This window comes from Camelina sativa, chromosome 17 (assembly GCF_030686135.1).
Source record: "Camelina sativa cultivar CO46 ecotype springtype chromosome 17, ASM3068613v1".
NCBI classification, from domain to species: Eukaryota; Viridiplantae; Streptophyta; class Magnoliopsida; order Brassicales; family Brassicaceae; genus Camelina; species Camelina sativa.
In genome coordinates, this window is record NC_141896.1 from 35,695,673 (window position 1) to 35,715,539 (window position 19,867).

Below are 19,867 nucleotides of genomic sequence, written 5' to 3' on the forward strand. Positions count from 1 at the left end.
TAGTTATTCCTAATTGGTCTGCAAACATCTTATTGACAAGACGTTGATAGGTGGCTCCCGCGTTTTTCAAACCGAACGGTATTACTTTGTAGCAGAACGTGCCTTGATCTATGATAAAGGCGGTTTTTTCGCGGTCGTCGGTGTGCATCAAGATTTGGTTATATCCTGAGAAGGCATCCATGAAGGAGAGCAATGCGTTGCCCGCCGTGGCCTCGACGAGCCTCTCTATATGTGGTAGCGGGTAGCTATCCTTGGGGCAGGCTTTATTGAGATCCGTGAAGTCGATGCAGACTCTGTTCTTCCCATTTTTCTTTTTAACCACCACCGGGTTTGCTAGCCACTCAGGATACTTAACCTCCATGATTGACCCAGCATCTAACAATTTTTTGACCTCGTCATTTACCGCTTTAGACCGTTCGGGTCCGAGTTTCCGCCGCTTCTGCTTGACGGGTTTATAAGTGGGATCGACGTTAAGTTCATGACTTGTGACGTCCATGCTGATTCCAACCATATCGTCAAAAGACCAGGCAAAGGTGGAAGCGTTGTCCTTCAAGAATTGGACCAGTTCGATTCTTATTGCCGGGTCGAGATCAGCACTGATCCCAACGCACCGCTTTGGGTCACTCTCGTCGATATTGACCTCGTCGAGCAGGTGGTGACTCGGAAGTTCCTCGGGGCTAGGTGCTGGCGGCGCGCCCAGCGCTTGCTGTGATTGCTATAAATCAGCGGCCTTCCGTAACTTGCATTCGATCACGAAACAGTTCCTAGCGTCTGATTGATTACCCTTGATTGTGAATATCTGGCCGGACAGGGGAAACTTCACACACTGATGATAAGTGGATGGGACGGCCTGCATGTCGTGAATCCAGGGGGATCCAAGAATGATGTTATAAACAGCCGGCTTGTCGACCACAACAAACTTGTGCCACGAGGGTATGCCGGATACGTAAATTGGCAACTTGATTGTGCCGGACGTCATCATGTAATTTCCGTCGAACCCGGTGAGTGGCCTGATCGATGGTTTGATTTCTCTATTATTGACCTCCATTTTGTCGAGGACATCCCGGAAGATTACATTGACGGAGCTTCCCGTGTCGATCATAATCCTTGTTACTTCGCTTTCTCCAACGTGTAATTCGATGACGAGAGGGTCGTTGTGCGGGAAGTTGACTCCAGCCAAGTCGTTTGCTGTGAACGTGATCGGAGGTACAAAGGGTGGGACTTTAACTGGCCAGACCGCAGCTGTGCCGGCCTTTACATAGTCGCGGATTGACCGCACGGAATCTCTACATGCTGTCAATCCTCCCATTATCATGTCAACACGGCGACGGGGCGGCCATTGGGTCGCTGTTGGGTCGGCGTAGAGGGTGTAAGTGCCGAACTCCGTTGGGAATTTGACACATTGATGGTAGATGGAAACCACAGCTTTCATTTTATGGAGCCAAGGCGTCCCAAGGATGGCATTATACGCGCTTGGACGGTCGACGACTGCGAAGTCAAAGAGGTGAACCGTACCACCGACCCTCATTGGGAGCATGACCGTTCCTAAAGAGGTAAGAGAGCATCCATCGAAACCAGTCAAGGTTTGTACTTCGGGCATGGTCAAGTGCAGGTCGACTTTTATCTACGGGAGTGCTCTCCGGAAGATGACGTTAACGGAGCTTCCTGTATCGACCAACACATCCGGGACTAAGCAATCGCCGATGTTTATTTCAACAACGACAGGTCCAGTGGGCGAAGTCCGATGCTCGGCAGTGTCCTCTTCTCCGAACATGATCGGAGAGTACGATCGGCATATAGGTGTTCTGCCGGGCAACCAATCGCGTTCGGCTCTCTCGACGTCGTGGACGGGATATAAGGCGCGAGGCCAGTTAGGGTCGTACGGTAGACTTCCTCTTATGACATTAATTCTACGGCGGGCTGGAGGTGGTGGCGCGTCAGCCGGTTGGTTTTCTTGTCCTCCCACCTGGTTGCCAGCTGCGGGCTGGTTATTCGGCGCTGGTCCATTGTTGAAATGGTTATTTGGACCTCGTCCTTGATGTCCATGGCGTCCTCGACCTCGGCCTCGCGGGGCATTACTCTTGTACTGGCGTAATTCCACTTTGACCTCGCCGTTGAGGTATTTGCCCAGCAACGCGTTTTGTAAGTGTCTGCAAGACTGCGTAGAGTGTCCGGTGTATTCATGTAACTCGCAATACAAGTTATGGTCAGGCTCTTCTCTTGCCCCTTTTGGTGGGGTCGTCGGTACTATAGCTGACGAACTGACTGCGGGGGTTGGCGGGGCGTCATTGACGAGGTACGTTGCGCCGCGCTTCTTACTGTCCGCGAGGTACTCTTTGTCGAGGTGTTGGCGAGGTTCGTGGTATACCTCTTTTGCTTTGCCGGTTGGCACTTGAATTCCGGTAGAAGCACGTTTTTTGTCGTAGATGACTTTTTCTTCTTCCAGTTCAATGTGGACTCCCGCTCGATGGAGGGCATCTTGGAAAGTTGGGAATCTGTTCAACTTGAGATCCTTTCGGAACGTTGATTCGTACCATAGGGCCTTGTGAAGGGCTGCAAGCGAAACGCTATGGGGTGCTTTTACCTGTGTGGCAATCTTTTTGAACCTATCCATGAATGTTCGCAACGGCTCATGTTCCCCTTGCTCGATATTGTGGAGATCGGCGATTGTCGCGGTGGGGACGGCTAATATCGAGTATTGTTTCAAGAAGGTTAGCGAGAGTGTACGGAAGCTGTCGATTGAGTCAGGCGGCAAAGAGGAGAACCAGCCGAGGGCGTCGCCGCTCAGGTTTTCGATGAACAGCTGACACTTTCCAGCGTCTAGCTCTTCCGGGGAAAACTCGCAACGATGGATTGCGATCTCGAAGGATGTCAAATGGTGAGTTGGGTCCGAATCTCCCTTATACGGAGGTAGGTGCTTTATTTTGCAATCGGGGCGAACGATGACCCGACGGATTCGCGCAGTAAATGGAGTTTTTTGGGACTGCTCCAACATATGGTCTACATCAGGTGCCGCGCTGGTTGCTTGGTGGAACTTGCTTGTGACATCCTTCATTTGACTTTTGAGTTCGGCCAATTCCCTGCTCTGGTTCTGGTCGGCGCTATTGGGATCAGCTCTATTGGTGCCGTCTGGATGTTCGGCATTTTCTTGTAGTTTTACACAGACGCTAGAGAGAGTGGCGAATCGTTCCTCTGTCTTTCTGTCTTGGGCGTCGATTTTTTCCAGGATGCTTCGCATTAGTGCTCCTATGTCGAGGGCGCTGGTGCCTTCTCCGATCGAGCCGTTCGGCGTTGTCGGGGGCCGGGTCGGCGGTATTGGAAGCTCCTCTTGGGCCTGCTGGATGCGGTCCGGCGTGTCCGCCACATAGCCGTCGCTGCCCGTCGTTTCTCTTTCTGCCATTGCTCGAAATGTGCTTCGTCGATGTTGGACTTTCTTCAAAAGCTTTCCTTGTTTGTTTCCCTGGATGCGCACCAAATGTTGAACTAGTATAGCTACTAGCTCGAGGATGATATAATAGAAAGGGTGAAACAAAGGACTTTTATTAAGATAGTCAAAGATCGTCGAATTACAATATAACCGTTATAAGCCGGATGGCTAATTACAGAGAATTGTGCTTCTCAAAATGACTAACTGAACTATAGCTTAGAATCGGATTTACTCCTGACTCTTGCCCGATGTTACTTGCCCCTCTCTGCAAGCTGATCCCCTGGTATTTATAGCTGATGGGACGTTTCACCTCTCTGCCTCGGGATCGATGTGGGATTGTCCTCAAGTAAAGTCGGCGATCGTTCTTATCCGGGCCGTCATTTATTGGGCTGTCCGTCTTAATTGGGCCTTCTAGGAGCTTGATCGGCCCGACAAGTAGGATTTAGCCGGTTTGCCTTCTTGGGTTTTTGGGTTGACTGTTTCGATAATGCGCCTGCAGGAAAGCCTGTTAAGGCTGGGTGAAACCCATATCCAACATAAATGACTCTTGATCAACACGTTCTTTCCGCACAAATGAACCAAGTTCTTCTGAATATGGCATTTCATCATCATCAGCATTTGCATCAATGGGTTTGACAATGGCCCTGTCTTCTTCTTCCTCCTCCACATATGATTTGTATGTAAGCCGTACCAGTATCTCACCGGCAGATCCCTTTCCAAACAAACTCCAACCGCCACGCAAAACCACTATTCTGTCTGTAGGAACTGTATCTTGCAGTAAACTGAGATCAACCTGGACATATAACTAAGTAGTAAGGCTATGTAATTGGTTCCTGAACAAAAGTTCCTAAACATGAGAAAGTCTGACATTGAAGTAGAAAAATCACCGTCTTAAACTATAAGTCAGTTTTCAACGTAAATCTATTATTCTGCAGATTAGATTAGAAAAACTAAGCACACTAAGGAAAATTCGATTTACCTCTCCAGTACCAATAGCCATATCAGCAAAGCCAAGACGGTCATTGACCTCAATTTGTAATACTTGCTCTTTAGGATTTGAAACTAGGAATTGAAAGTCCTGCAAAGATTATGAATACACACACTTTATCCTATTACAATTAAACCTTTACCAATCATGATTCACCACCAGACTATGAATGAACCATTCAAAAGCAGTTCACCTGATTCCAGATTGGTCGACCAGGAGCCCCAGTGACAGTAGTTTGACTGTTCCTTTTACTACGGATAACTTGATCCCCTAATCTGAGAATTGCATATGGATCTGTTTTACCTATTACCAATTATCGAGGTAAACGTTAACCGCTGAACAAACATGTAAAATAACGAAAGATCTCACACATAGACCCATTTAATATATAGATAGCCACGTTGTTCCCAACAAAATCAAATGAACTTGCGCATGGAGAATTATATACAGTAAGAGATTGTCTATCTATTCCATTTCTCCAACTAAGAAGGCAACACTGACATGAAAGGAAGTATAGCTTACCAGAGAACATATATCGAAGCTTCTGAGCATCTACAAGTGTAACAGATAGTTCCCCAACAAAATCCTTATTGCCTTCCTCCATTTCTCCTGATTTAAGATCATTTGAAAGAGGTCCAACAGCTTTTCCTTTCTGAAAATCCAAGACTATTTTCTTTGGTCGGACAAATAATCGAGGCAAATCCTCTGTCAGCAGTTTGGTCAAGAACCTGTAAGAGACGATGCTGGGTAAAACCATAGGAATGAAGAAGGAAACTACTATTTCAAACCTACAAGGAGCTGAAGCACTCAACATTAAACAAAATGAAATACTAATATCTAATCAGGACAATGCACCAATGCATCTTAAACTATATGCTTGATAAACTCCGTAAAAATATATTTCAGTTATATGATTACATCATCTAAGTTCCAAGCAAGGAAAGTGGCCCTTTCTGATACGAAGCAATAAGTCCATGTAGTATCAAACATTAACAGGAACAACATTTGAAGTAACAGATACAACAGAACTTACATTGATAGAACAGGGATTCCTGATATCATCATCCGAACCATTCATGACACAAGAAATAAAATGTGTGAGTTGCGGCAAGAGCAAAAGCTAAAAGTCCATTCATTAATCAGCAATCCATAGTCTAGCCAGCAGTTAAAAAAATTACTATAAGAGGTTGTCTGTTTATGGAAAGAAGCAGCACAAACAATATCATGGAGATGCAACAGAAGACAAAGATTAATGCATACCCATTAGATTAAACAATCTGAATGCTGCAAGTTGAAATGTGACCTTTGGAAGTGATACAAACGAACATGATACAGCTCCCACCCAAGGCTGTGTTGGTATCAATCTTAGTTTGACCCAAAGCTCACCATCAATGTCAAAATCCCGGACACACACTGGGACAGCTATAGGGATTATACCAAATTTCAACGAGAGCAATAACAACATGCGCGCACCACCAGTATACCGAAGTCCAATTTGGTACCTATAACAGGATAACAAACCTCAAACTGAGCCGCTGATAGAGACAGTTTGAACTTTGAAGTACCCCGAAAGATATGTAACATAGGAAAGGTGACTCTTTAAACTAAGATTGTTCATGAAGTGAAATATATCTCATGAGAAGCTTCAGTGATTGGAAAATAATATCCAAGTGAAACCAAGTAAGAGCAATCCCAACAACTCAAGTACACACGTACTGCAAGTCATTGGCACGGCGAGATGTTCTCCTCTCAACATTTCTGACAGACAAAGGCTCATCCCCTAAAGAAAACTGCTTAATCTCAACTCTCTGAACATAATCAGGCTTCTTCTTCAAGTCATCAATCACAGGCTGCAACAAACCAACAAGCCAATTCTCAATCCCAGCTCTATACACTTCCCAGAGCTTCCCCAAAACCATATTCACCCACTCCACGGACTCTTTTCTTTGCAAATCTTTCTCTAGGAACAAGGAGAAGCTGGTGGGAACCTGTGGCCATTGTCCTGCTCCTCGTTGGCTTCCATCTCCACCCGTTTCTCTCTGCCTCTTTCTCCACGTCCATATTTTATCAAAAGCAACACCAACGAAGAAAAAGAAAACGAATAGACTAATCACACTACGGGTAACAGGTGGTGACGGGATTGGATGGATTACACCCAATTGTGTCCTAAGCTTATCCACTATCGGATCTTCCCTAATATTACTAAAACTGTTCTCTTTCGAAGCTTCCTCGACTTTGAATTCATTGGAAGACGTAGAGATAAGAAATCTCCTTGTACTAGAATAATCCGGCAATCTTAGGTTATTCGAATCCCGGCGAACTCCACACGAAATAAACCGAAAGTTCAAAACTTTATAGTTCCGACGCAAAACCCAACTCCTTGGAAACGTGCCGAGCTCAGGACAGAGCAGAGGATGAGACACATAAACAGGTAACAGGAAATGCAAACTCGAACAAGAAGACTGTGGAATCATCTATGAATCGTACTAGACGAAGAACAAGGATAAAAATAACGCATAACTGTCTGTAGCACAAATAAAGACCGTCTTCTCCAATGACACACGTAGCAGAAAGAATCTGTGGAAGTAAAGCTAAACAAATTTGAAAACAAAGTGCAGAAGAAAAAGATCATTACAATCTTTTCTTCTTCCTCTGTTTTTTTGGACTGTTCGACACGTAGATCGGTTTAGTAAACCGACTGATTCAGAGTTAGTTCGGTTCAATTGAAGGCGAGCCCAATAACACGACTATGGCCCAAGTCTTCTTTTCGTCGTTTTATTTTTTACAAGTAAGAAAAAAAAAATCCCAAAAGCGACACTGAACGAACTCTAGAGGAATTCGAAAACCCTAATCGATTAGAGAAATCGAAGGAGCTATGTCAGATCCTTACGAGAGCGTGAAAGGTGGAAGACTAGCGTTCAAAGGAGGTGATCTAGCCACGAGGAAATCGATCGAGAAGAAGAAGAAGAAGAAGAAGCAGAAGAAGAACACGGAGAAGCTCGACGACGGTGCTGAGGGAGAACTGAAGATGGCTCCCGACGCTGCTGGAGAAGATATTTACTCTATCGATGCCGCGAAGAAGAAGAAATACGATGACCTTTTTCCTGTGGAGGCGAAAAAGTTCGGTTACATTCCGAAATCAAACTTCGAATCCACGGCAGATGCTCTTGACGACCGCGTCAAGAAGAAAGCTGATCGTTACTGTAAATAGAATGTTTATGTTTTGTTTTTTCTTCAGATGCATTGATGTTTGTATGAGGATCTTATGACTTTCTAAAATTATGTTTCAGTTCTTATAAATTACAGTATAATTAAGCTCCTGTACTCCAAATCTGGTTGATTTTACAGAGCTTATGCAACAAAGTTTAGGTAGGAAGAGTCTCTTCTTTGTGAAATCGTTAGTTTTCCAGAGGACAAGGTTACACTATGCGTTAGGTAAGTCCAGTAGTTATGTATGTTTAGCTTGAGTTTATTTCTGAGATATACAAAGCATATTCAAATAGACAGTTTCTCATAGCGTCTATACATATATAGGATTTATAGTTCTTGAATCATAGAAACTCTCCATAGTCAGAAAGAGGGATGCCCCTGAAATATTTGGATTTAGCTCCTGTTACCTCGAGGATTCTGCTGTGGTCTTTCTTCGGGACTAACCCTTTGGTATCTTGCTCTAAAGGGCCAAATGTTACCAAGCTGCATCCACCTCGGGCGTCTTCTTTCAGGTATGTCTTGTCTAATAGAATTGCTCCTTTCTCGAGAATTAGCAATGGTGTTGACAGGTGGGAGGTCACGACGGCAGATGGGGCAAGAATTGTGAAGCCTGAGCCACGGGATTATACAATCTTTATGGTATATGTGTTTGCACGGTAACTCTGTAGCCTCCCCACCAACAATGAATTCGTCCATGCACACTGTGCATTGTGACATGTCGTTGGTTAGATGCTGTGGTGTTACCTTCACAGTGGGTAGCGCATCAATGGTTGGTTCTGACGCTGGTGGTGGTCCAGGCCTATCGTCTTGTGTTAGCTGTTCAATCAGCTGCTCTAAGCCTGTTGCTCCAGTAAAGAAATCATGTGTGTTCAAACGCTGGGGTGGTGCAGGATTTGGTGGCTCGGTTATGCTTCCAAGTGGACTAGCCGGATTAATGGGTCGGAGAACTACATATGTTCTTCTTGGTGGAGGTAAACCGCCATTGTTAACATTGTCAAGGCTGTGGCGTCGTCGATGGTGTGGTCTGGGTCTTGTTTCAGGTTCCAATATATTTCTTGATCTTGCTCTAAGAAATGGGTCTGGACCAAACCCCCCTATGATTGGAGGATCAAACATGAGTGATAGAGCTTCTAGAAGACGAGCCTCAGGAGAAGCATCAAAAGGGGGAACAGCATGATTGAAAGTAAACCGAGGATGTCTCATCTCAATCTCGACAACAAATTGCCTCAAGCATCGAGGGCACATGATCTCAGATGGGATAGAGGATGCAATCCTGACCGTACGATGACAATTGTAGCACCAATAGAGGCCAAAAGTCCTAAATGTTCCATCGGTCCGTGTTATAGGCAGACTTATTGACATGATTTCAAGAAGGAATTGTTTATATACAAGGCATACAAACATATAAGCCTACACATATATAGATAATGTTGAGGGTTGCATGAAGCAAATGAACAAGGCAGATTCTGTTGAGATAGAGGTCTTGTGTTTCTTGGAGGTTTCTCTTTCGTCTTGGGAAGGCAACGCATGAGATAGACGCAATGCTCAGTTCTTAGTTTTCTATGCTTTTGAGATCGCTTCTAACTAAAGGCTAGAATCATTTCTCGAATCCGTTCATTTGATGCCCCACCCGTTAAAGAATATTGGGCTAAAGATTTATGATGATGGTTATTGATTTCAAACCTTAACTCATGATTCACCACCAGATTATGAATGAACCATCCAAAAGCAGTTCATCTGATTCCAGATTGGTCGACCAGGAGACCCAGTGACAGTAGTTTGACTGTTCCTTTTACTACGGATAACTTGATCCCCCTTTGATTCAGAGTTCGTTCGGTTCAATTGAATGGCAATTGAATGGCAATTGTGGTTTAATTCGGTTTGGTCCTTTTGAAATTTGAAAGGAAGAACTCAAATCTATATAATAATAGCAATTTGAATAAATGCAAAAAACAGTTTCATTTTTTCATAAAATATTTTATTTTTCTTATTTTATATGATAGAAATTTTCTATGGTTGCATCTTTCTAACAATTATTTTTTTAGAAATCTATATATTTGTATTTCTTTTCAAGAAATTTTCAAACTTTTTTTTCAGTTCAAATGTATACATTTTTAGAAATCTATATATAAATGACTTCAGATTGCAACTCTGATGGTTTTACTTTATAAACAAACTAGATTAGGACCCGCCCAATGTGCGGGTTAAAATAAAATTAAATTTAACGAAAAATATAAAGTAAATATTTTGAGTAAGTAAAAACTATCTATAAAAATAAATAGATACACGGAGTTGTCCAGTGTGATATTTGGTGTAGAAGGTATGACTCTGCGGTCGAGACTATTAATCATGTTTCTTTGAATGCCCTTGCTCGTGTGAAGTTTGGGATTTATCTCTGACTCTGGTCTCGTCGGAGGGTTTTCCATATGAGTCGGTGTTCTCGAATTTGGATTTTGTTTTCTGAAGAGATGCCTCTCTACAGGATGATCATGATCAACTTCTTCAGTTACCATGGATTTTATGGATAATCTGGAAGGCCATAAATAAAAAAAAATTTCAAGGTTTAGAGATCGAGGCGAATGATATAATTGCTCAGGCTTTGGGCGATAAGTAAGCCTGGGAAGAGGCGCTCTATTTTACGGCGGTCATGTTAGCTCCATCTCCGTCTTCGGATATCCAGATTTCTTCACCTGGTTGTCAGATTGATGGTTCTTGGAAAGCCACAAATGTGCATTCAGGATTGGACTGGTGGTGTTGCGTTGGTGAGGAACGAACCTTGTTGTTGGGGTCAAGTGTCTAATACGGAGCCCCTCCCCTACATTCGGAGTTAGAAGCGTTGCTGTGGGTCATGGAGCGGATACGTACTCCAAGGATCACTTGTCAACATTTCGAGACTGATTGTGCTGAGTTACTCACTATGGTGCAGTTCCTGAAGATTGGCCGTCCTTCTCCAACCTGCTCGATGAGTTTAACTCACTGGAGTCCTTCCCACTATTCTTCATCTCTTCGATCCCGCATGCGTCAAATACGAAGGCAGATTGTCTTGTCCGTGCTTCGCGTTCTCTTATCTCTGAAGGTTCTTTTGTAAACTCCTTTCCTCCAGCTTGAACAACTAACCGATGAATTTCTTTTTAATTTATTGTTTTGTTGAAAAAAAAGTAAATAGATACACTTTTAATTAAAGTAAATAGTTGTAGATGAGTTCAAAGTTATTAAAATAAAATTTAATTTGACAAAGAATATATATTTAATTCTTTTCATAAGTAAAAAAATGTATAAAAGTAAAGAGATAAACTTTTAGTTATAGAAAATAGTTTTTTTTTTTGCTATAATACACTAATGTATATTCATTTACAAATCTACTATATACATTACCACTAAAAGTGTATTTATACACACAAATATATTTTACTGTTAAAATATACTCTTTTAGTTTTTACGACTACCAACAAATTGTCTTTATGAACACATTAAATAACATATTATATGTCTTTTCACTTTAACATTTTTATAGTTACAAAAACGCATACGTTAATCTTACATACTCCTATGTTATATATTACAATAACAGTCTTTTAAAATAAATTATTTGATTGGTGAAAAAAAACTAGGAGACAATCTTTTTTTTTTTTAATATACTTCAACCATCTCTTTCTTTATGTAAAGGTGAGTATTTACATTTTTTTAGAAACAATAATTAATTGTATATTTTCACAATCATTTTTTATTTTATATAAAAAATAATCAGTTTTCTTGTAAAATTAGCAACTTAAAATTAAAATAAATAAACAATATTATAATTTCGAATTTTATGATATATATATATATATAATATAATTTCCTTATAATAATATTTGATAAATTTTAAATTTGTTTAAATTTTAGAATTTTCTTATAATTGACTTTTAATATTTTTAAAATTGTTTGTTTTACATTTGTAAGTTTACAAAGGTTTTTTTCTTTAAAAGATTTTAAATAAAATTAGGTTTTCTTTTCTCTATTTTACTTTTATATAAAACCTTTTTATGGTAGATTTTGAATTTTTACATTTTTATATTAAATTTAGAATTGATATGTGTCAGTATCTGAATGATACAATTGACATGTGTCAGTATCTGAATGATACAATTGACATGTGTCATGATCTTATTAATAAGTAACTTTGACATTAAGCTTTATATAATAAGATATTATGAAGAAGTGATACTAAGTGAGAATATCAAACGAAAGGTTATAATAAATAAATGCAAATTTCTGATATAATAATTTTAAAAATAAAATAAATTTATCTTGAATGAAAATTTATAAACCAATAATTCTAATAAAATACACAACTTCTAAAAATAAAAGATTAAATAGTTAAATCTTTAAAACATGTTTTACGAAGATTTACGAAGAGTTAAGATAAATAAACGCAATTGTAAGTTACATAATTAAACTTTATTAAATTTTTATATTACTATAATCATTTCAAAAATATTTAGTTAGATTATTAAATAATGTTGGATATTAGATATTAACATTCATGAAAAAAAAATTTGTGTCTTTGAACAATGATTTGTTAGTTATCAATAAAAAGACATATATATATATATATATATATATATAGAGAGAGAGAGAGAGAGAGTTCAAAAGACATAAACATTTAGATAAACATAACTATTGGAATGAAAAGTTGTGAATAAGATATGGTGAAAAGATAAAGGTCTACAATGAACAGAAGCAACAATTTTTTTTTGGGCAATTTTTTTTCAAAATAAAGATAAAAATTTATTTAACAAAAAGTACAATGAAAAATTGCAACTTTAGTTGGCATTTATTCAAAAATGTATGCATATATCTACCACTCATGTCTATAACCACCACTTATCCCTCATGGATCAGTGTCTCTAAAAACAAAACTTTGGCGACTTCCGATTTTACCAAAGATGAAACATTTCCTATGGCGTATTCTTTCAAAATCTCTTCCATCTATAACCAGGCTAAACACTCGGGTATGAATTTGGACCCTATTTGTCCTAGATGCTTTAAAGCTGATGAAACCATCGATCACATTCTATTCTATTGCCCACAAGCAAAACAAATATGGGACCTTGCTAATATACCAATTCATATATTACTAACGGCATCTTTTGATAGTGATCAGTTCATTGCCACTTTCTTGGATATCAAATACACAGCTGATCTTCCGCCTAATACAACACTATTGCCTTTTTGGTTACTTTGGCATATTTGGAAGTCGCGGAACAGATTTACTTTTGATGCTATTCAAGACAGACCTATAAATGTTGTACAACGAGCAAGAGGGGATGTCAATGATTGGCATGCTCATAACCCCACAACAGGACATCAACAATCTCACAAGATTTCCAATACCAATATATTATGGAAGCGTCCAACTTCAACCTTGTTCAAGTGCAACTATGATGCAGCATATGATCATTACTCTGCCATGGCGAAAGCAGGGTGGATCCTTCGCGATAAAAATGGTATAGCTAATGGTTGGGGCTCCTCGCTGCTGGGGAAAACATCATCTCCATTGGAAGTTGAAGCAAAAGCACTACTAACGGCATTACAACAAACATGGATAAAAGAAATAACTTCTGTCTGTTTTGAAGGGGATTCAGAGATCCTAACTGAGATTTTAAACAATCAAGAGTTTGACATCACCCTGGAGAATATTATACAAGACATCAAAGAGTGGGTCAATAAATTTCATATGATTCATTTTATTTTCATTAAGAGATGTTGTAATAATGTTGCTCATTTGCTTGCAAAATTTGGTTGTAATTCTTCTACCTTTTACTCAAATTGCTTCACACCGTCTGTTTGGCTCCAAAAACAAATGTATTATGACTTTATTCATCTATACTAGTATTTTTGCAGCAGTTTTTGCTCAAAAATACTTTTTGGAAAGTTTTTACATTTAATGCATTGATTTTAATATTAGTTACCAAAAATTTCAAAATTAATTATAGGTAAGATTTAAAAAAATAAGAAAATCTTTCTACCTCATTCGAACATAAATCTATGATTTCCTTTCATTTTTATTTGAATTTATATTTAAATTATCTTGAATTATTCTATAATGCATTTAGTTAATAAAAATTGTGATTTTACTGCATATGATGTAATACAAATTTCTAAAAACAGACATATATTACTCAATAGATGAATAAAAAAATACGGATATAATATCTCATATCGCCTAAAAAAATTGGTCAATAGTTCAGAGTCATACTATAAAAGAGACCAAAATGATTCATAATACAATGAAGCAGTCTTGTTGTCAGACTCCCGTTTGAAGCGAAGATCGATATAACTCTGAACTAGAAAGCTTGATTCAAGCTTGATTTATATCTAGTTCATAATACAATTGAGTAGAAAGCTTGATTCATCAATATAACATAATCAATTTCGATGAAAAAAAAAAAAAAAAAAAAATCTACCACTCATGTCCTTCTTTTTTTTTTTGGATCAAATCCAGTCATGTCCTTCCAAATCTACATATTTCTTTAAAAATAAAAAGTTAACAATTTTTATTTAAACATGTTAAATGTTCAAAGAATTCAACAACCAACGGTTTTCAAGTATTCAAAATTTGTTTCTGACATACATTGTTTATAGATTTTTCAGTATACCATCAACTAATTTTTTTTTTTTTTTTCCACAACTACTTTACTTCCCTAATTCCCTTTGTTTTATTATACCTTTAAGTGAATTTCTTCATGTGCAGGTGTGGCCATGCAATCAGTTTCCAGGTAATGACCGAGGTCAGTCTCTGGTTGACAAGGAAGTTCGAGCTGGTGGGAGAGCAAGATGAAGATCCTGCAATATAATTTTTAGTTAAAGCTTATATTTTAAAATCTAAGAAAATATATTATACTGAGAGCGTATGGCTTAAGGATTGTTTTATGTTCTTTTTAAGATTCCATTGTTGGTCGTTGTTTTGTCATTTATCATCGTCGTTTGTCCTTTTGTTGTTGGATTCTTATATATTAGGGCTTCTTTAGTTAAAGTTTTCTTCTTACCAAACGCTGAGATTATCAATGCTTTTTGCAAATTCCCGCAAATCGCAAACACTGCATTTCCAGTCATGCCTTTGAGTATCATAAAACTATATATATCCTCAAAGTTATTTACTAAAATGTTTATCATAAAAACAAAAAATATAAGTTACCTTTTTAGAAACTATAGCTATTTGGAAAGTGTCCATTTACTGATTTACATGTAATGTATATAAAGATATTATTAGGTTCATCCATATAACCATTTTTTTTTTTGTCACAACTCACAATATGAGGTGATTGTAAGAAAATTATGTTAAAGCACGTATATATAGGACACACACACTATTATTCTTTGTTTAGATAATAGCATGTAGAAGGGTTAAACAATCTAGGGATTGATGACCTTCGACGTGACATAGAAAACCTGGAGATAGTAGTAGCTAGCTCAAGTGTCTAGCATTTTATCACATACAAGAGAATTATTGAAAACAGAGAAAACAACAACACATAGATTGGGGACATGCTTGTTAGGCAGTTGAAACTGCTTTAGCTGAGTCCTTGGTGCAGAAAGCAGAACATGTCTTGGTGCATTGTGCAACTGCTCCATTTACAATTTCACTTGCATCTATTTCACCGAAACAATACTAGAATTAGTAAATTTTTCTGTTTCATTCGGCAATCTAATAATAATAATGATAATTAACGATGAACTAATATTTTACCGGAGTTCTGGAGAGTAGTTAAAGCACCACACACAGATGATGTACATCCCAACTTGCAGTATCTATTGACATCATCACCTTGAGTCAAAAATTAAAATCCGTGAGCTCCAAGTTAAAAGATGAAGAAACAAAAACAGAGGAGAACAAAGGAAGCTTTATGCTGTTTGGTGTAAGGATCCAATGTTCTTAGTAGAGATTTTTCTTCTTCTTTCTGTTGATGATATGAAATAATGAATTTTAATTGTTGAACTGTAACACTTTTAAAAGATTTAGTAACTAATATAAATTCTATTGGAAACAACTCTCTTTATATCATATCATCTGTTTTTAATGAAAACAAAAAGAGTAAGACAAGACTAGAACTCTCTTTGAACTCTCTTTGACTCATAAAAAGAGTCTGAGTAACTTTTTGTACCTTATCATAGAACTCGCGGATGTGGCGGTCGACCTAAGTTTATCTTCGATCTTTGACTGAGATAAAGGCACAAACAAGTAGCAGTTTTCTTGTGAAAACACCTTTGACATTAATAGATATTAACAAATGAAGCAAGGGATCATGAGATAATTACAACAAAAGAGCCTTTCTTAAAAAGTTAATCTTTCTTTGCACCTAGGTTAGTAGTCTATATACTTTAGAAGAATCTGGAACTAACTGGTTTCTACCATTAGCAATGTTAGATGGCCATGTTAACATCTATAGACTCATTAAAACAGAACAGAAACACCAAAAAAAACAAACAAACAGATAGATTCCTATAATTAACCAAGAAATACTAGATTAATCATGAAAACGAATCTCTTGGCCTTGTGAGACACATCTATAACAAATCTGCTTGATACGTCGTTAAGTCCCCAAAAGAGCCTTTCTTAATTAAAAAGTTAATCTTTATTCTTTCTTAATTAAAAAGAATCTGGAACAAGGGAAATGTTTGGAAAAAAACGAGAAGAACCAATGACAGTATAGCAATCAGAATTCATAGTGTGTTTCCACGGGACTGATGATGATTAATGGACTTGCAGCGCACGGATATGCAAGAGGCGCAGTTGATCTCTTTCAGACCATGTTAAGGAGCCATGTTTCACCAAATGAAGTTACTTTCATCGCTGTGTTAAGCGCCTGTGCTCATGGAGGCCTTGTAGAAGACGGTCAAAGGCTTTACCTGAGCATGAAAGAAAGACTCAATTTGGAGCCAAATGTATCAAACAAGGCCGTGTATGGTTGATCGATTTGGAAGAAATGGTTTGCTAAAAGAGGCAAAGACTTTGATTGAGAAGATGCCAATGGAGCCAACAAATGTGGTATGGGGAGCTTTGTTTGGGTCTTGTTTGATACACAAAGACTATGAGTTAGGTAAATACGCAGACGCAGCCTCCCGTGTGATTAAGCTGCAACCTAGTCACAGCGGGAGATACACGCTCTTGGCTAATTTGTACTCGGAATCCCAAAACTGGGATGAAGTTGCTTGAGTAAGACAACAAATGAAAGTTCAACAGGTGGTGAAAACGCCGGGATGTAGTTGGATGGAAGTGAAAGGTAAGCTTCATGAATTCATAGCTTTCTACGATAAAAAACGCCTCGAGTATCTGATGATTTGTACAAGACACTCGACAACGTTAGGGTGCAAATGAGATTGTCTAATGAATTGGAAGATTTGACTGCTCAATCTTGACTTGGGACTTTCCTCATAAGCCTTCTCTGAAACTATCCATGACCCTCCAATTATATGCTCCTCTAGTCTTCAACCTATCGGCTAATTTATCTGATATCTCGAGATGCAATAGTACAGGCTTCTTCTTCTCTTCTGAATATCTACAAGAGAAACTCTTGTTTACAACTTTAACATCTGAAGTTGTGTGTTGTTGATTCTCACACCTGGACTTGAGTGCTTCAATGGCGATTTCTGGAGGGATCTTAGGGTTTCTGGCGAGCTGTTTGCACGTCCCCATTGTTAGTTTCTTGTAGTTTAGGCATCGGCATATCTTTGCTCGATCTTGGGATGTCAGATTCGGATGAGACTGTACAACAACAACAACAACAAAACAAAGAATTATTGAAGTCTCCACTGTAAAAGACTCAATTATAAACTGACATATCACTGGTTCTGTAAATTTTGAAAATTTGAACTATTTTTAATTCCAGTAAAACATGTCAACAGAAAAAACATTTATATAAAGCTGTACTTGAATAGTTGTTAGTTTTTACATGTAGTTTCAAGTTTAACTGATAGTACCTTACAAGAAATATTCCCTTTTTGCAGATATTTTTACTAATAGACTAAAGACTACTAAAAGAAAAACAAGAAGAAGCATACAGTCAAGACCTGTGGCCTTGTGGGTAAATCTGACATGAACCCCACGGCAGTAACAAGACAGAGTGCAGAATCTAAGGATGACTCCAAATCTTAATCATATATACATCCATATATGTATTTATTAGTTTACACTATGTCCACCCAAACAGACATTAATCTCAAACCTCAAATCTTTCTTGTGGTACATTTTCGGTTTTATGTTAAAACTTAAGACTGAGTTTGGCTTTTATACCTCAAACTTCAATTCTTTATGATGAATAAAAGAATAGTTGACTCTATTTCGACTCTTCATAATAAATGTGCAAATCCAAAATGTATTTAAAAGCATATGGTTATTGTAATCTGTCTGGCACTTGTCATCTTCTATATGTCCAATACACATAGAAAAATCAAGTTATTCTCTATTTTTTTGTCTCACTTTTGCAGAAGAAGAAGAAGAAGAAAATAACATTTTTTTTATTTTTGGCTCAATCAAATCAATTGTAGTTGGTGAGGAAATTCAAGAAAACAAAAACATACCAAAATATTAAAATTTAAAAACAAAGAAACTGACCTGTAGATAGATGTCAATGGCTCTGTAAACTCCATCAAAGCATTCTCTAGCTGAATCTGGCAAGCTCTCTGCAACACCAAGAAACTTGGAGACTTTCAAATTCTGATCTGGAGATATCTCTCTTAAGTACTTATCAATCAGTTTCCCAATATCTTTCATATTCTTCTCTCTTGATTCTTCTTCTTCCTCTTCCATGTTCTTCACAAACACTTTTAATAATCTTATCACAAGATCCACATTATAGAACCCACCCTCTCTACTTTCTCCTGCAGATATCAGTAGATCATCAAGTGTTGCTTGTTCCAACATTTCTCCAATTAGGGTTTCTAAACCGGTTCTTGACTCTCTACTTAAGCTAAAACTTGATAAAACTCGAAGAACCCAGAAGAGTTTCCTGCAAGAAAACGCGTTTCTTCCTGCGGAAATCACTCCTTCAACGGCTGTATTAGCTAAATCGGAGTACTCGAGTTTGTTCCTCATAAGCTCTATGGTACTTCTTGATTTGGTTTGGAGTTTTGTCTTGAGATAATGGAGGAGAAATCTCGTTAGTATTGAGCTTTTTATGTTGGTTTTGTAAGCTCCAATGATCATAACTAGCTTCAAGATGATCTGCGGGGAGAGATTTGACATATCGTCGAACCACCACTCGTTACTTCTTCCGCAAGAAACAGATTGCGAAATATACCTACTGTCTGATTCCGGCGTGTTCTTGGCCATCTCAGGAGAAAGAGAAGAGGCGAAGGAAGAGAGTGAAGAAGAAGAAAACGTTTCTGAGTTCCGAGAGATTTTGGTCAAAGCTGCAAAGATTAGCTTATCAACGAGACCGTAGGAATCTGCTTGGACGAACACTTGCTCGCAGTTCTTGAGACACATGACGATGTCGTTCCAAGACCCATAGAACACTTCTTGTAGAAACTTGTCGGTCTGAAGGAAGAGATTAGAGAGACAGAACTTCTCTGTCATGCCTAGATACACAGAGCAGCAGTACAAAGTCGAGACGTTTGAGACATCGATGATTGAGATATCTCCGTTGTTGTAACAGAACCTTGAAACCAGCTCAAACCCATCTGGTCCACCTGGAAAATCATCGAGCTCGATAGTGATGATCTCTGGAGATTTATTTTTCTTGTTTTTCTTTTTCTTGCTCTGTTTTATCACCTTCCTCAAGCTTCCAGAGTACTCTGAAATTACATTCTAAAAGAAAAAACAGAGCATAGAGAGGGAATTAAGAACAGAACATAGTCAAGACTGTGAATTTTGAGCTGAGTGTTTAGGTTTGGTTCTTTACCTGATTGAGGAAGAATATGTATTGGCCATTGAGATTGATCTTAAGATCGTGGAGAGGAGACATTGAATTGAACAAACTATGAAGCCTAATGAGTCCTGTGACTTGTGAGAGCTTTTTCTCTGTTCCTGCTCTGTTTTTTTTTTTTTGGTTTTGGAGTTTATAGAGCAATAATTAAAAGTGGGCACATGTAAATGAGTGGATATATATAGTGTTTTGTTTGTCTTTATTTACACCTGTAATAAGAATGTACACCAATAAATTAAATTAAATCTAAAATTTCAAAGAGAAATTAGAGGGAAGTAAGACAAATTTTATGTTGAGCTAGTCTAATGTTTAAAAAAAAATTATAGAAAACCA

General features: G+C 38.3%; 7 protein-coding genes across 9 annotated transcripts; 2 read left to right on the forward strand and 5 right to left on the reverse strand.

The window, feature by feature from the left end:
* Nucleotides 1–1,624: 1,624 nt before the first annotated feature.
* LOC147924768 (uncharacterized) lies at nt 1,625–3,400 on the reverse strand. The gene has a single exon (XM_087496941.1). The coding sequence runs from the start codon at nt 3,398–3,400 to the stop codon at nt 1,625–1,627; it is 1,776 nt and encodes a 591-aa protein (XP_087353067.1).
* Nucleotides 3,401–3,521: 121 nt separating this feature from the next.
* LOC104759908 (protein C2-DOMAIN ABA-RELATED 11-like) lies at nt 3,522–7,177 on the reverse strand. 3 transcript variants are annotated; one of them, XM_019239136.2, is made up of 6 exons: nt 5,676–7,177; nt 5,449–5,569; nt 4,938–5,143; nt 4,609–4,718; nt 4,407–4,505; nt 3,522–4,220 (listed from the first exon to the last, which is right to left on the reverse strand). In XM_019239136.2, the coding sequence occupies exons 2-6, from the start codon at nt 5,487–5,489 to the stop codon at nt 3,936–3,938; spliced, it is 741 nt and encodes a 246-aa protein (XP_019094681.1). In that variant the 5' UTR covers nt 5,490–5,569; nt 5,676–7,177; the 3' UTR covers nt 3,522–3,935. The 3 variants fall into 3 exon arrangements, with proteins under 3 accessions (XP_019094681.1, XP_087351068.1, XP_019094680.1); XM_087494942.1 differs by lacking the exon at nt 5,449–5,569 and having other exon boundaries at nt 5,660–5,917; nt 6,132–6,976; XM_019239135.2 differs by having other exon boundaries at nt 5,449–5,467; nt 5,676–6,026.
* Nucleotides 6,116–6,889, reverse strand: LOC109129964 (uncharacterized). Its single transcript, XM_019239023.2, has one exon. The coding sequence runs from the start codon at nt 6,887–6,889 to the stop codon at nt 6,116–6,118; it is 774 nt and encodes a 257-aa protein (XP_019094568.1).
* Nucleotides 7,178–7,187: 10 nt separating the features above from the next.
* LOC104777953 (E3 ubiquitin-protein ligase RING1-like) lies at nt 7,188–9,148 on the reverse strand. The gene has a single exon (XM_010502277.3). It carries the CDS (start codon nt 9,027–9,029, stop codon nt 8,019–8,021), a length of 1,011 nt encoding a protein of 336 aa, XP_010500579.2. The 5' UTR covers nt 9,030–9,148; the 3' UTR covers nt 7,188–8,018.
* LOC104758337 (uncharacterized) lies at nt 7,291–7,733 on the forward strand. Its single transcript, XM_010481178.3, has one exon. It carries the CDS (start codon nt 7,291–7,293, stop codon nt 7,624–7,626), a length of 336 nt encoding a protein of 111 aa, XP_010479480.2. The 3' UTR covers nt 7,627–7,733.
* A 3,326-nt stretch (nt 9,149–12,474) lies between the features above and the next one.
* On the forward strand, nt 12,475–14,448 carry LOC147924769 (uncharacterized). Its single transcript, XM_087496942.1, has 2 exons — nt 12,475–13,230; nt 14,362–14,448. Exons 1-2 carry the CDS (start codon nt 12,475–12,477, stop codon nt 14,446–14,448), a joined length of 843 nt encoding a protein of 280 aa, XP_087353068.1.
* A 2,150-nt stretch (nt 14,449–16,598) lies between these two features.
* On the reverse strand, nt 16,599–19,677 carry LOC104758339 (BTB/POZ domain-containing protein At1g50280). The gene is made up of 3 exons (XM_010481180.3): nt 19,511–19,677; nt 18,223–19,416; nt 16,599–17,373 (listed from the first exon to the last, which is right to left on the reverse strand). The coding sequence occupies exons 1-3, from the start codon at nt 19,571–19,573 to the stop codon at nt 17,041–17,043; spliced, it is 1,590 nt and encodes a 529-aa protein (XP_010479482.1). The 5' UTR covers nt 19,574–19,677; the 3' UTR covers nt 16,599–17,040.
* Nucleotides 19,678–19,867: the final 190 nt, after the last annotated feature.